The sequence below is a fragment of the Erpetoichthys calabaricus genome, chromosome 4, assembly GCF_900747795.2.
Source record: "Erpetoichthys calabaricus chromosome 4, fErpCal1.3, whole genome shotgun sequence".
Lineage (NCBI taxonomy): Eukaryota > Metazoa > Chordata > Cladistia > Polypteriformes > Polypteridae > Erpetoichthys > Erpetoichthys calabaricus.
In genome coordinates, this window is record NC_041397.2 from 177,318,559 (window position 1) to 177,334,977 (window position 16,419).

The 16,419-nt window shown below is 40.4% G+C and overlaps 1 protein-coding gene across 1 annotated transcript in view; it reads left to right on the top strand.

Moving 5' to 3' along the window:
- The window catches only part of cdc16 (cell division cycle 16 homolog (S. cerevisiae)), a 113,244-nt gene that overhangs the window by 27,964 nt on the left and 68,861 nt on the right, over positions 1-16,419 (top strand). Inside the window, exon 6 of the mRNA XM_028799977.2 lies at positions 14,994-15,153. Coding sequence (XP_028655810.1) covers positions 14,994-15,153 — 160 coding nt within the window. The remainder of the gene's footprint in view (positions 1-14,993; positions 15,154-16,419) is intronic.

Consider the following 16,419-nt stretch of genomic DNA (forward strand, 5'->3'; position numbering starts at 1 on the left):
TCATCCATCCATCCATTCATTATCCAACCCGCTATATCCTAACTACAGGGTCACTGGGGTCTGCTGGAGCCAATACCAGGCAACACAGGGTGCAAGGCAGGAAACAAACCCGGGCAGGGCGCCAGCCCACCGCAGGAATTAAACTTAAACTTCAAAGCATTACAACATTTACATACTTCTGACATATCACCTGTGTCCATATATTGAATCTCTATTCGCCTTTTAGTTATTTCTCCGAGTAATAACTTCTCTTTTTTTTGTGCGCTAATGTGATGTTTACTTTCTTTTTTTGACACCGTCGTTTTTTTTCTGGTTTCATATTCTTTAACTTTCTCCACATTTGTATTGCGCCTACTTTTTTTTTTTTTTTTTTTGAGTCTTTTGAATTCCACTGCTTTTATAATCTGCTCTGCATGTGTTTCGCGCCTATGTTTTTTTTTTTTTTTTTTTTTTGTTTTTTTTTGAGTCTTTTGAATTCCAGTTTTCATTATCTCTAACCTGCTCTGCATGTGTTTGGCCCCTTTGTTTTGTAACCTCTTTATAACATTTTACTTTGTTTTCTACTGTCTTTTATTTCTGACTTTGCTTTGTCCTGCTTTTTTTTCAATGACACCTGGTCCGTGGTGATTATTTTCCCTTTTTCAAGTAATAATTTCCGTTTGTTTGCGCTACTGCGGTCTTTACTTTCTTTTTTTTTTTATACTTTCTAATTGTCCTACTTTCATATTCTTTAACTTTCTCCACATTTGTATTGCGCATACATTTTTTTTTTTTTTTTTTTTGAGCCTTTCGAATTCCACTGCTTTATTAATCTGCTCTGCATGTGTATAGCGGCAACGGTTTTGAACGTGTTTATGAAGTTCTACTTTGTCTTTTACTTTGTCTTTTAATTCTGAGCCCAATTGGACGTGCTTTGTTTCAATTCCACTTGTTACGGGCTGATAATTACTTTCCTTATTTTCTGAATTTGCACCTAGATTATTTTGTCTTTTTTGCTCTTCTTTTCTCTCCAATGCTTTTGAGTCTCTTTTCTCCTCGCTGCTTTCTTCTTTGCTTAGTCGTCGACGTTTCATTTATAACGTATTGTCCTTATACGCTTTCTATGCGCTGAGACCCTGGATCTGTGTGTGCTCAAATCCTTCACACGACTGAATGTTTTGCTGCCCGGTTGTCTTATTTGATATTGATTGTAAGTAGTGCGTGTCTTGCAAGAATCTCATGTTCTACATCATCGCGAGATGGTACTGGGTCAATGTCTTGGCACAATGTCTCATGTTTAAGGTCCTCGCGGGTCTTTTAACTGTCTTCCATGATCTTAACGTGAAGATCACGTCTCGACGTCCTACTGTTTCTCTCCAGGATTTTTTTTATAATAGAGATGTTTGCTTTTATTTTAATCATATTTAAATAAATTTAATATATTGCTGTGAAAGATGCCCAGATCACAGACAGACACAGGACACACAGAAGTACCAAAACACACATGTTTAATTTTCTTCAATACCGCGCACACACAGTGTACAAATCACCAGCAGTATTGCTTAGTCCTTTCTTTTCCTTTTCTCTATTTTTCTGCCGCCCTCACTCCTCCAGTCGCAAGCTCCGTCCTCTGCCTCTTGACTCTGGCTTCCCGAATGGAGTGAGGCGGCCCCTTTTATACTTCACCCGGATTAGCTCTAGGTGCTCCTTGATGACTTTCCTACAGCACTTTCTGGTGTGGCGGAAGTGCTACATGGGCACCTGGAAGGACTCCGGGTGTACCTAGTTCCTGTTCTGGCAGCACTTCCTGGTGTGGCAGAAGTGCTGCAGTCCTTAGCTCCGTAAACATCCGGGTGCTCAATGGCGGTGACTCCAACAGGGTTGAGCTTCTAAGCTCCGATCCTGTGGCCCCAATGCAAACCAGAGCGGCTGCCCTCTCGTGTCCCGGGGAGATATTGTACCTCTCCCGGTCCTTCTATTCTCCAGGTGCCCCAACTGGGCAGGAGCCCCAGCTGTCCGCCGCAATTACACTTCCCCTTGACCTCACATAGATGCATTTTCAAAAATTCATCCTTAAAGTACAAAATATGCCATTAAACAATAGTAATCATTGATAATCATTCAAGGAGATAAAACCTTTTGCAGATAGGCATAAAGTGACTCTTGATGACATAAGACAATACTTACTTTTCTGGGGGGGAAATCCTTTAGCATGGTATCTCCAACAGTAGTAAAAATAAAAGTGGTCATTGATAATATCAGGCCCAAGAACAAAAGGCCAAAACCCAATGAGCGATAATATGTCTGGTAGCTTATTTTCAATACTATCCAGCATATTTGTATTTTTTTCTGGAATTTTAGCTTTATGTGTGGGTTTCTGCTTATTGAAATACTCAGTGTTATTCTTTGCATATTGTATCTGCAGAGTTTTTTTTTTTTTTTTTTTAATAACATACAGTATATGTAGCTCTTTACTAATGCTTTGAGCTTTACTTTTCACACAAATATTTCCACTTCTTGACCGATGAATATAATATCAAAAATTACTTTAAAATTTTAAGCTTCTGTTTGACATCTTTTTGTGAGCTGTCAACAAAATGCATGTCTGTATATTTAGAAGTGTTAAAGTAATGTTTGGTTGGAATGAGTGCATTTGTATATGGTAGGGATGTTATCTACTTATGCTAGGAGTTTAAATCAACTAATGTTACTTATTTGATTAATTTAAGTTTGCGTAGGGAAATTAATTGCTTTTCTGCAATTAAGTGCTTATTATATTTGTTTGGAAGGGATCTGAATGATAAACCTGTTAATGAAACATGCTTCATCTTTATCTTCATCTTCTATAGAATGCCTATGCAGGGCATTTGTATGAAAATATGATATACAGGTAAATGTTACATGAATACTGATGTAATAAAGAAATACAACATTTTCTACACTGCAGAATCTGCAGTTATAACTTACATACTTTTACAAAAAGTGTCAATTTGTCTTAACCCTCACACTATCAGTACAAATTGTAAAGCATATCAGTTTGTCAAATGCACCAAAGTTTGTTACTTGGACATTCAATTAAACTTAAGTTATTTAAGTTTATTTTTGTGTAACAGTTTTCGGTGAGTACAGGCTCACTGACAAATGTACGGAAGCGTTTTAGGGCCACGGTGAAGCCAATAGGATCAGGTCTGTTGGGGATTGGAACTGGTTTGGTGCTGAGGCGTTGCCCGCTGCACAGCAGCACTCAGATCCCAGTTTGAGGCTGCCCATACTGGTGGGCGCATGGAACATCTTGTCTCTCCGGCAAGATGATCATCATCCTCTGCTGTCAGAGGAGCTGCGTAAACTCCGCATTTCAGTGGTGGCACTCTCTGAGGTGCGCAGACCAGGGACTGTCCAGATCTCTGTAGGTGGATACACCTTTTATTGGTCTAGGCTGTCATACTCGGGGAGTAGCTGTTGCTGTAGCGGATTGGCTTCTTCCGATGGTGTCCGATGTCACTGCTTTCAAACAGCGTATTATGAGACTCGGATTACGGCACTCTCTGGGTGCCTTGTCTGTTGTCTCAGTGTATGCTCCGACCGCGGTGAGTGATGTCTCAGTGAGGGACATATTTTATTCGCAGTTTCGCTTGGTGGGTGACGGGTGCCCACGGGGTGGCACTCCTCTGGTTATGGGTGACTTCAGTGCAGCCACTGGCACTGACAGGGCTGGCTATGAGGATTGTCTCGGTCCCCATGGGTCTGGTGACTGTGGTGAAAGTGGCTCCATGTTCCTTGACTTTGCAAAAGGTTGGGGCTGCGAATCGCTGGATCCTGGTTCCAGCGCCCTGAACTGCATCATTGGACTTGGTACTCCAATACTGGTGGTGCGGTGAAGGAAATCGATCACATCCTTGTGGGCAGATGCTGGAGGCTCTTGCAAAACTGCAGGGTTTACAGAAGTGCCCAGTTTGTGAATTCTGACCACAGACTACTTGTTGCTACTCTTAGGATCCAGCTTAGGTCCAGTAGGATACCACCTACTAGGAAAATGAACCTGGACTTGGCCAGACTCCAAAACCAGGCTGTTTCTAATGAGTTTGCACGCAGTTTGTGTGAGGAATTTTCAGATTTGGGTACGACTGCCGATCCTAATGTGATGTTGAGGGTTGCTGAGGTTTGTGTTGGTGTTCCCAGAAGGAGGTGTTTCATCTCGCAGGGCACCCTGGATATCATTGAGAGGAGTCACAGTGCATGGCTCAATGGCAACTCTGGTCTGTACCGGGAACTGAGAGGGATGGCTTTGAGGGCTCTGAGAGCAGATAAAGAGGTGTTTGTTAGAGGAGTCTGTGAGCAAGTGACGCACCATCTGTGATCTAGCGACCCATGTCCTGCTTACAGAGGAATCAATGCATTACGCACATCTGAATCTGTTCCTCGGAGAACAGTCAGGGCAGCTGATGGAACGGTCCTTACGGATGACACTGCAGTTGTGACCCGCTGGGCTGTCTACTTTGAGCAGTTGTTCAAAGCTGATCCTCCAGCTAGGATGTTGGATATCTCTGAGTCCACGGTTCTTGGGGCTGATCCTCCAATTAGCTGTGAACCACCCAATCTCACTGAGATTGAACAGGTGGTGAACCAGCTGAGGGGGGGAAAGGCTGCAGGGATCTGTGGTATCCGGGGGGGAGCTTCTCCAGGCTGGTGGTAAGGCTGTCGTTCTGGCATTGCAAGCAGTCTTTGGTTCCATTTGGGATACTGGCATCATCCCAACTGACTGGAAAACAGGACTTGTCATCCCTATCTGGAAAGGGAAGGGTGATCAACTTGGATTGCAGCAACTACAGGGGGATAACACTACTCTCGGTGCCGGGTAAGGACCTAGCTAATGTCATCGTCATTAGGGTCCGTGATCACTTGCTCACCTACCAGCGACCGGAACAGTCTGGTTGTACGCCTAAGAAGTCTACCATTGACCGCATCCTGGCACTGAGAGTTCTCATGGAGCGCAAACGTGAATGTCGGCAGAGTTTCTTTGCAGCCTTTATCGATTTTCGCAAAGTGTTTGACTTGGTTGATCGAGCTGCCCTGTGGAACAGCCTGAGGATTTCCGGGATCCGCTCGAAGTTGCTGAATATCATGGCTGACCTGTACACTGGTACTGTGAGTGCTGTGCAGAGTGAAGGCAGGACCTCTGCGTTTTTCCCAGTTGATTCTGGGGTTCGTCTGGGGTGTGTTCTTGCTCCTACTCTGTTCAATGCTTGTATGGACTGGGTGTTGGGCAAGGTCGTGGGGTCCAGTGGCTATGGGGCATCTGTTAGTGAAGAAAGATTCAAGGATCTTGACTTTTCTGACGATGCTGTGATCTTCGCGGAGTCAATAGAGGCTCTGATCTGGGCGCTCAAGAGACTGAGCGAGGAGTCTGAGTGTCTGGGCTTGCGAGTGTCATGGATAAAAACCAAGATCCAGGCCTTTAATGACCTCTTGGGCACAGCCATCAGTAGTGTGTCTGTTTGCAGAGAGAGTGTTGACCTTGTTGAGGGGTTTACTTTCCTTGGCAGTGACATTCATGTCTCTGGTGACTCTTCCTATGAAGTCAGTAGACGGATTGGGAGAGCATGGGGGTTCATGAGGCCGCTGGAAAGGGGTGTGTGGCGCTCCCAATATCTATGCAAAAGGACGAAGGTCCAACTCTTTAGAGTCCTGGTGCTTCCCGTCTTGCTATATGGTTGTGAGACATGGACACTATCCAGTTACCTGAGACGAAGACTGGACTCCTTTGGTACTTTGTCTCTACGGAAAATCCTTGGGTTCTGTTGGTTTGACTTTGTGTCGAATGAGTGGTTGCTTATGGAGTCCCAAATGAGGCACATTACCTGCATTGTGAGGGAGCGTCAGTTACGGCATAATGGCCATGTGGCGCATGTCCCTGAAGGTGATCCAGCTCGTAAGATCCTCAATGTTAGGGACCCGAGTGGCTAGACAAGACTAAGGGATCGCCCACGTAACACCTGGCTGCGGCAGATAGAGGGTCATTTCCAGAGGGTGGGACTGGACCGCGTGTCTGCCTGGGGAGTTGCAAACCGGGATTCCGAGTTGTTTCATTGTGTAGTGGGTGCGACAACGCACTGTACCAGTGCATGCTCCTCGACTTGACTTGAATTGATTGGTTATGTGGAGAAAGAAAAAGGAAGGATAGGAACTGGGGTTTTGATATGTCAGATAGAGACAGCACGCATGCAATAAAGAATGCCCGCTCAGAAGAACATCCATTGAATTCTGTGTTCGTGTCTTCAACCACCAGATCACGAGCCCAACATTTACACAATATTTCGGTTAAACCTGTGCGATACCCATTCGTACATTTAGTTTTTTTGGAGCCTTGTCACACCTGGTGTAAAGTTCTCTACACTGAACGTACACCTGGGGACCCCTTACTGCAAGGAAGCAGCACTACTGCCACACCACCATGCATGCTTTAATGCAATTCATCATGAAAATGGTATCAAGTATTTATCTTAGCATTCTAAATGTTAAGAGAGCAGGAATATCATGAAGTGAATGTATTCTGTGTGGTGATCGCTGCCGGAACCTCCTCAGTGCAAGAACAACTCTGTTTAAGAAGCACGTAGCGATTAACAGCTGGGTCAGGGAACACTTAACACAAAGCATTTAATGTGCTACATTAACTTACGACGGGGTTTGAGAAAATCTAGTAAATTAAACATTCATTTTATGATAAAGTTTAGTTTACGATGTTCTACTTTAATGACAGACTACGAGAATAAAGTCCACGTGTCAACTTTAATCTCGACATAAATGGCAAGAATAAAGTGGAAATATTGAGAATAACACCAAATACATGTTGCCAAACACACATGCTTGTTAGGTGATAATACAGTTTAAATTTTTTAAGTTTCATTTTATTGGAGCAATCTTCACTGATTGCTGGCTCAGATCACTGTAACAAATTCACAGGTACAATTCAATTGCAGATTGCAAATTACTGTTTACTAATAACATATTGTATACATACAGTTAGGTCCATAAATATTTGGACAGAGACAACTTTTTTCTAATTTTGGTTCTGTACATTACCACAATGAATTTTAAATGAAACAACTCTGATGCTGTTGAAGTGCAGACTTTCAGCTTTAATTCACTGGGGTGAACAAAACGATTGCATAAAAATGTGAGGCAACTAAAGCATCTTTTTAACACAATCCCTTCATTTCAGGGGCTCAAAAGTAATTGGACAATTGACTCAAAGGCTATTTCAAGGGCAGGTGTGGGCAAGTCTGTCGTTAAGTCATTATCAATTAAGCAGATAAAAGGCCTGGAGTTGATTTGAGGTGTGGTGCTTGCATGTGGAAGATTTTGCTGTGAACAGACTACATGCGGTCAAAGGAGCTCTCCATGCAGGTGAAAGAAGCCATCCTTAAGCTGCAAAAACAGAAAAAACCCATCCGAGAAATTGCTACAATATTACGTGTGGCAAAATCTACAGTTTGGTACATCCTGAGAAAGAAAGCAAGCACTGGTGAACTCAGCAGCGCAAAAAGACCTGGACGTCCACGGAAGACAACAGTGGTGGATGATCGCAGAATCATTTCCATGGTGAAAAGAAACCCCTTCACAACAGCCAACCAAGTGAATAACACTCTCCAGGGGGTAGGTGTATCGATATCCAAGTCTACCATAAAGAGAAGTCTGCATGAAAGTAAATACAGAGGGTGCACTGCAAGGTGCAAGCCACACAAGTCTCAAGAATAGAAAGGCTAGATTGGACTTTGCTAAAGAACATCTAAAAAAGCCAGCACAGTTCTGGAAAAACATTCTTTGGACAGATGAAACCAAGATCAACCTCTACCAGAATGATGGCAAGAAAAAAGTATAGAGAAGGCGTGGAACAGCTCATTATCCAAAGCATACCACATCATCTGTAAAACACGGTGGAGGCAGTGTGATGGCTTGGGCGTGCATGGCTGCCAGTGGCACTGGGACACTAGTGTTTATTGATGATGTGACACAGGACAGAAGCAGCCAAATGAATTCTGAGGTGTTCAGATACATACTGTCTGCTCAAATCCAGCTAAATGCAGTCAAATTGATCGGGCGGCGTTTCATGATACAGATGGACAATGACCCAAAACGTACAGCCAAAGCAACCCAGGAGTTTATTAAAGGAAAGAAGTGGAAAATTCTTGAATGGCCAAGTCAGTCACCTGATCTTAACCCAATTGAGCATGCATTTCACTTGTTGAAGACAAGAAAGGCCCACAAACAAACAGCAACTGAAAGCTGCTACAGTAAAGGCCTGGCAGAGCATTAAAAAGGAAGAAACCCAGCATCTGGTGACAACCATGAGTTCAAGACTTCAGGCTGTCATTGCCAGCAAAGGGTTTTCAACCAAGTATTAGAAATGAACATTTTATTTCGTTATTTAATTTGTCCAATTACTTTTGAGCCCCTGAAATGAAGGGATTGTGTTAAAAATATGCTTTAGTTGCCTCACATTTTTATGCAATCATTTTGTTCACCCCATTGAATTAAAGCTGAAAGTTTGCACTTCAACTGCATCGGAGTTGTTTCATTTAAAATTCATTGTAGTAATGTACATAACCAAAATTAGAAAAAAAGTTGCCTCTGTCCAAATATTTATGGACCTAACTGTATAAAGGTACACCCTGTGAGATTCACAACAGCAAAAACATTTATTTATATAGCACATTTTCATAATGGTTTAGCTCAAAGTGCTTTACAAAATGAAAAAGAAGAGTCTATATGAAACAAAAATAAGATTAGGCAGTACTAAGTAACAAAGAATAAAGTAAGGTCAGATGACCAGGAGTACAGAAAAACAAACTCCAGATGGGCTGGAGAAAAAAAAAAAAAACAAAATTTGTAGAGGTTCCAATGCCAAGAGGCCACCCAGCCCCCACTGGGCATTCAACCTAACATAAATGATCTAAATCGGTCCTCGTGGTTTTCAGGCTTAACATGAAATAATTAGGTGATGATGGTCATGTGAACATCTGGCCTTCCATCTATCAATATAGGGACTGCATAATGGTTAATGTAATTAACTAATCAGCCAATCTCATGGCAACAACTCAATCCATTTAGGCATGTATTCATTGTCAAGGCGACCTGCTGATGTCCACCCCAAGCATCGGGATGGGGGGAGGGGGCAAGCTGATTTAAGTGACTTTGAACGTTGAATGGTTGTTGGTGCCAGACGGGCTGGTCTGAGTACAGTAATCCCTCGCTACTTCGCGGTTCACTTTTCGCGGATTCACGACTTTGCGGATTTTATATGTAAGCATATTTAAATACATAACGCGGATTTTTCGCTGCTTCGTGGGTTTCTGCGGACAATGGGTCTTTTTACTTGCTTCCTCAGTTGTTTTGCCCAGTTGATTTCATACAAGAGATGCTATTGGCGGATGGCTGAGAAGCTACCCAATCAGAGCACGCAGTTAAGTTCCTGTGTGCTGCTGATTGGCTCAGCGACGGAGTGCTGCATTAACCAGGAAGTCTCATCTCACTCATTCATCATTAACGTGCTAATGCTTCAGGGGCCGTGTCCAAGCACCAACAGAAGATGCAAATGATTGCAGAAAAGGTAAAAGTTTTGGATATGTTGAAGGAAGGGAACAGCTGCACCGCTGCAGGACATCGATTCTTTTTATTTAGAAAGGAGGAAAAGCATGTAAGATCTATGGCCGCAGTGTCCTTTAACCAGGGTGCAAAACGAGTTGCAAGTGGACGTGATAAGGCAGTAGTCTGGATGGAATCTGCTTTAGGAATCTTTGCAACAAGGTCAACGACGTCATGACCGCCTACAAGCTGCTACGTGTACTTCGCTATACAGTAAGTGTAAACTTATCTACCGATTTCATATTGCTTAGCAGTTGTCCCTGTTTTTAATAGAGTAAATGGTGGGTTGTAAACAATACAGGGAGGGTTTAAAAACGTCCAAATACACGTTAAATAATTAAATAAATATAGTGTCCCTATTTCGCGGAAATTCAGTTATCGCGGTCGGCCTTGGAACCTATCTCCCGCGATAAGTGAGGGATTACTGTATTTCAGAAACTGGTGATCTACTGGGATTTTCATGCACAACCGTGGGTTTACAAAGGATGGTCCAAAAAGGGAAAATATCCAGTGAGCTGCAGTTCTCTGGGCAAAAGTATTTTGTTGATGCCAGAGTTGAGAGGAGAATGTCCAGACTGGATTGAGCTGATAGAAAGGCAACAGAAACTCAGACAAACTTGTTACAACCGAGGTATGTGGAAGAGAATCTCTGAATACACATTTCGAACTTTGAAACAGATGGGCTACAGCAGCAGGAGACCACACCGGATGCCACTCCTGTCAGCAAAGAACAGGCAACCGAGGCTACAGTTTGCACAGGCTCACCAAAATTGGACAATAGAAGATTGGAAAAATGTTGCCTGGTATAATGAGTCTCGATTTCTGCTGTGACATTCAGATGGTAGGGTCAGAATTTGGAATAAAGAACATGAAAGCATGGATCCATCCTGCCTTGTATCAATGGTTCAGGCTGGTGGTGGTAGTGTAATGGTGTGCGGGATATTTCACTGGCACACTTTGGGCCCCTTAGAACCAATTGAGCATCATTTAAAAGCCACAGCCTACCTGAGTATTGCTGCTGACCGTGTCCATCCCATTATGATCATAGTGTACCCATCTTCTGGTGGCTACTTCCAGCAGAATAATGTACCATGTCACAAAGCTCAAGTCATTTTAAACTGGTTTCTGGAACATGACAAAGACTTCTGTGTACTCAAATGGTCTCCACAGTCACCAGATCTCAATCCAATAAAGCACCTTTGGAATGTGGTGGAGTGGGAGGTTTGCATCATGAATGTGCAGCCTACAAATCTTCAGCAACTTTGTGATGCTTTATGTCAATATGGACCAAAATCCCTGAGGAATGTTTCCAGTGCCTTGTTGAATCTATGCCATGAAGTATTATGGCAGTTCTGAAGGCAAAAGGGAGTCCAACCTGGTACTACTAGCAAGGTTTACCTAATAAAGTGACTGGTGAACATATATACAAGACTTATTGAGTAAGGGCATCTTCTAAATAACAGTCATAGTACTGAGGACATTCTTCTTCATAATTGTTCTTCTTCCTCTTTTGGCTGTTCCTGTTAGGGTTTGCCAGAGGAGATCATCTTATTCCATATCTTCCTGTCTTCTGCATCTTGCTCTATTACACCCATCACCTGCATGTCTCTCATCACATCCATAAACCTTCTCCTAGGCCTTCCTCTTTTCCTCTTACCTGGCAGCACTATTCTTAGCATCATTTTCCCAACATACCCAGCATTTCTTCTGTGCACATATCCATACCAGTTAATTAAGGAACTAAATTTATAGTAAAGGAAACCTTCATCAGCCTATTTATCAAGCTCTGTGACCTTCAACTGTTATCAAAACAGGATAAAATACTCATTTGTTTTAAATGTTACTATTACAGTAAAGTAACTGCAAACAATAGTGTATAATAAATAGTACCATGTATGTAAATAGTATGTAGAAGTAAAAAAAATGACACATAAAATGGACCCAAGTCCTTGTCTTACAAACAGTTAAGGTCGTAATAGTTATTTTAGTAAAGCAAATTGAACTGATAAATATGGTGTAGTTTTTAATGTATTTCCCATTGTAATCAAATGAAACATTTTTACTGGAGCTCTTAAGAAAATTGGTTATTTGTTTATTTTACAGAATGCACATTCTCATCTGCCTGCTCCATTTTAGAGCCACTGGCACTGCCCACACCAAAAGAAATGTTCTTTGTAGCAAAGCATTCACTTTGCTAAAAGATTAGAGTTTCCTTTTTTAGCAATGATGAAGCAAACCTTCTAATAATAATCAGAACGGGGGCATTACATTTATGGAATTTAAATTTATATCAAAAGAAAATGCTGGTTGTTATTCCTTTCCCCATTTTGTTCCTTTCTTTCCTGTAGTATATATGATTAGATGTTTTGACCTCATTTAGCTAGCTTTTGTAAACAGTGTTTTGGCTGAGCACCAGAAAGCACACACAATATGAATCAAATATGGAAACTTTATGTAACCTCATTACTGTTCTAACTGCTGCATTTTCCCCATCTGCTTTCTTAATGATTATTACTATGTAATTTATTTTTTCATCTCTGGTCTGAAGCATTTTTGGCTGTTATGTTTTGTTTTATCTTCAGGCAGCACCCAGTGCAGTTATGAGGTATTAGCAGTATATATGGATTAATTTGTACTGAGTTTAAAAGACTCCTTTTAGTACTTCTCTGTGGTTAAGCCATGTTGCTTGTTGTTAATGATTAGTGTTGATTAGCAAAATTCGCTAAAGCATTTTTGCTGCAAATATGCTGACTTCGCCAGTAATCTTCCTGGAAATTCATACTGTGGCTGGCTTATTGGTAGTTTGTGGCCATTTTTGTTTATGAAGTTTTTTTTCCCCGTCTGCCTTTTTTATTGTTTGTGTAGCATGGTGGTGCAGTGGTTAGCACTGCTGTTTTACAGCTCTGACATTTTTGGCTACAATAATCAGTCTAGCATAGTTGGCAGACACTTCCCTGGCCCTCAGGGATCCTCTAAAGACCATTGCACCATTATAATCAGCTAAAACTTGTTCAGTTTTCAATGCATTTTGCTGAGTTTGGTGAAGTTCCTGAACATTTCTGTGATATCTCCAAACTCGTAGCAAAGCAAATTCTGTGGGTTTGCTCATCACTATTGATGATATAGTTCAGATAGAATTCACATAGGTAAATTTACACACAGGTATTCATGATGTAAAATGCAGTGGTAACATACCACTTAGCCACCAAACTCCGTCTTTCTTTCCAATGTTGTGAAGTCAACTTTACATTCAGCTATCTGTTGTGATATCCAACATTTTTCATAGGTGTAGTATGGATTTTCAAATAAATATTCCCATAGAAATTCTGTATGCCATTCAGTTATTGAGTTAAACTAATGTTCTCAAGCCTAGCAACGATTTTGCCCCTGTTAGGCAGGTGCTGTTATGTATTGCAATGGAGTACAGTAATCCCTCCTCCATTGGGGGGGTTGCGTTCCAGAGCCACCCGCGAAATAAGAAAATCCGCGAAGTAGAAACCATATGTTTATATGGTTATTTTTATATATTTTAAGTCCTTATAAACTCTCCCACATGGTTTATAAATATTCCCTGTACAGTTATACAGCATAAACCCTTTATATTCTCTTACTTATTAGGTAAGATTTGTTGAAATTATGTATGTAAACACAGTTTATATACTACTCACAAACATACGTATCGTATATCATTGAGTTTTATTTACTACGTAATACAGTTTTAAACATATTGTAATTGAGTAGGTAATTTAAAAATACGTGAAAAATCTATAACATGTAAATGGTGTACATAAAACCAAAATGTTATTTTAAAGATACTGTAGAGCGTCTCCGATATCACATTTGTTACAGCCATTACGATAGACAGGCCACCGGCAATATATACCAACAATGCAAGGAAAAAATTGTATAAAATATGTGCACAGTTACAATAAACGTACATACATGTACTAAGTACGTAGAAAAATAGTTTTGGGTACTCACCAACTTGTCAGATAACGATGACATTTACTGCACTGTCACAGCTGTTCTAAAGGAGCCTCTTCAGGCGACTGTGTAGCACCGCCGTCGTCTTCTTCCACTGAAGGCATACTAGGCAGTGTTTTGCGTGTAAGGAACATCGTGATGGTCAGTTGCTGGCGCTGCTTTTTCATTTGTGTAAAGAGGTTCCTATACACTTCCGTGGCGCCGTCAAGAGCATTTTCAAATTGCAAAGAATGAATCATTTGCGGGTCCCATTCTTCAGCTGAAGTCTGGAGATCTTTTACCATTCGTAGAATGGTCGCGAGACGCTCGAGAGTTAGCACAGCACCCAGGAGCTTAACCGCGTGCTCTGCTTGGGTAGCTTCTCAGCCATCCGCCAATAGCGTCCCTTGTTTGAATTCAAATGCGTCCCTTGTTTGAATTTAAATGGGCAAATCAACTGAGGAAGCACACATACTGTAGACTGCAGACATCCACGAAGCAGTGAAAAATCCACGATATATATTCACATATGCTTACATTTAAAATCCGCGATGGAGTGAAGCTGCGAAAGACGAAGCGCGATATAGTGAGGGATCACTGTAGATACAAGTGAATCTGTATGGGTGTTTGTGATGAATTGTTGCAGTGCTCAAAGTTGGTTCTTGCCTTATACTGCTGAAATATGTAAACCCACTCTGTCTTCCCACAACCCTGAATTGGAAATAGTTAATTTTCTGTTCATATGTTTTAAATGTGAAGCATGCTATATTTACATATTGAGTTGTAGTAAAAAGTTTAGGAAATAAGGCAAATAAAAAAAAGAAACTATATTTATACTGCATTTGTTTTTAATGCCAATGAATTTATTTGGCTTTGTTATTTGTGTGTTGTTGAATATAATGCAACATTCAGTCACTGCAAGAAACACGATACCATATTAATCTTTCAAAATTAAATAAAATATTAGCAATACATATGTACTAAATATTCTTAAGTTAAAATGCCTTCGTCGTGTGATATTACCCTTCTAGCCAATAACCATTGATTGTAATGCTTTTTCCCTAGCCACATATATACAGTATATATAGCTATACATACATATACATATAGCTTCTCTTACAGCAAAAAGTTTGATAAATCTTCCATGGTAATGCATCGTAGCCTATATAGTTATTTTTTCATTTTAATGTACCTTGGCCTTGGAACTATTAATTTCATTGGTTTTCTAAAATCCTAAAAGTCCCAACATGTTTGTATTTCTGTGTTCCTATTTGTTGTACGTGGATTTCTGTTTCAGCATTCATTGATCACTGTTACCAAACTAAATACACTTTTTTATGAACTCTTGTTATTGAATGTGTTTATTTGCAATGAGACTGTATTTGACTCCCTGCAATGCCTTCTCTCAGATCAAGAGCTCTATTTGCCTTTTACGTGGTAAAATCTATGAAGCCATGGATAACAGACCCTTGGCAACGTCCAGTTACAAAGAGGCCTTGAAGCTTGATGTATATTGCTTTGAAGCATTTGACCTTTTAACATCTCACCACATGCTGACTGCCCAAGAAGGTAGGTTAGAGTAATACATTGCAAATGTAAACAATTATTCAAATGCTGGGTGATAACTTTTTTAAGAGCACAATGTCATAGAGCAGTTGCTTTCCTGTGTTGTTATAATACAGCGAGTTATTATTAGAATGACCCACCTCATTTTTAAAAGTTTTATTTTATAAATAAATGCCTTAAATGTAAAAAATAAAATAAATTTACAAGTAAAATTCAGTGACACCTACTCTTTTGTTAGATCTAGTAGTTTTAAAAGCATTATATGTGATTTCTACAATGACCATTGTTGTTCTTTTTTAAGTGCCCTAAGTCATAATTATATTACAAATGAAGTTGCCTTTTTGATGTCTGCGGTGATAGTAAAGTGAGCTCTTTCCCCATTGATGTGGTAAACAGTTTTTATTAAATTATCTTAAGTTTTCACGAGTAATACTTCATAAAATATCAAAGCCATGCGGTTTAGTCTGTATCCATCTTACTAATGAAAACCATCAATGATAAGACTGGGATTTGGCATCTAAAGCACACTGAAAGTAGCACATACATCCCAGCTAAAGCTATTGAGGTACTGTTAACAGAACTATATACTGTGCTCTAAACCTGCCAGTTATACTGCACAAACCCTTACCATAAACATTTTAAAAGCATCTGTTTTATAACGTATTACTGCTGATGTTTTTGTAAGGGACCTGTGTTAATTAAAAACAAGTAAACATTTTATTTACACCTGCTGTAGAGTTTTTTTTTTTTTTATCAGCAACCCTAATATTCTGATCAGTCTGAACACATTTACTAATAAATAAAGGTATCAGTAAAGCTGTATGTACTGTACAGAAACTTAATGATTGCTTAGGGCATAAGACTCACTGACTAGTATATACTGTATTTTATAATGTAAAATTTGTCTGTATTTTTCAGGTTATAAAAGGATTTTCAAAATGAAGTTCTATTTTTACCTGTTAATCTACATGCCATTTAATAAACATGCCAGTTCTTTACTCATTATCATAAGTATGGGCATTGTTTGCACTTGTGTGTGAATATACTTCCCTGGACATAGTGAGCAGTTTACCAGTTAGGGAAACCTTTACAGTATTTTAATTGTCTCTGTGAGAGCATTGAGTATAGGTGGTATGACTGTTTGATAAAGTTGCCATCTGCTCCATATGAGTTACTTGGAGTGAACCATTGTAGACCTAGCATCCATTGAAGGATGTGCCTCTTGCACCAGGGAATGTCTAGAAACTTTCTAAGATGGATCTAAAGGCT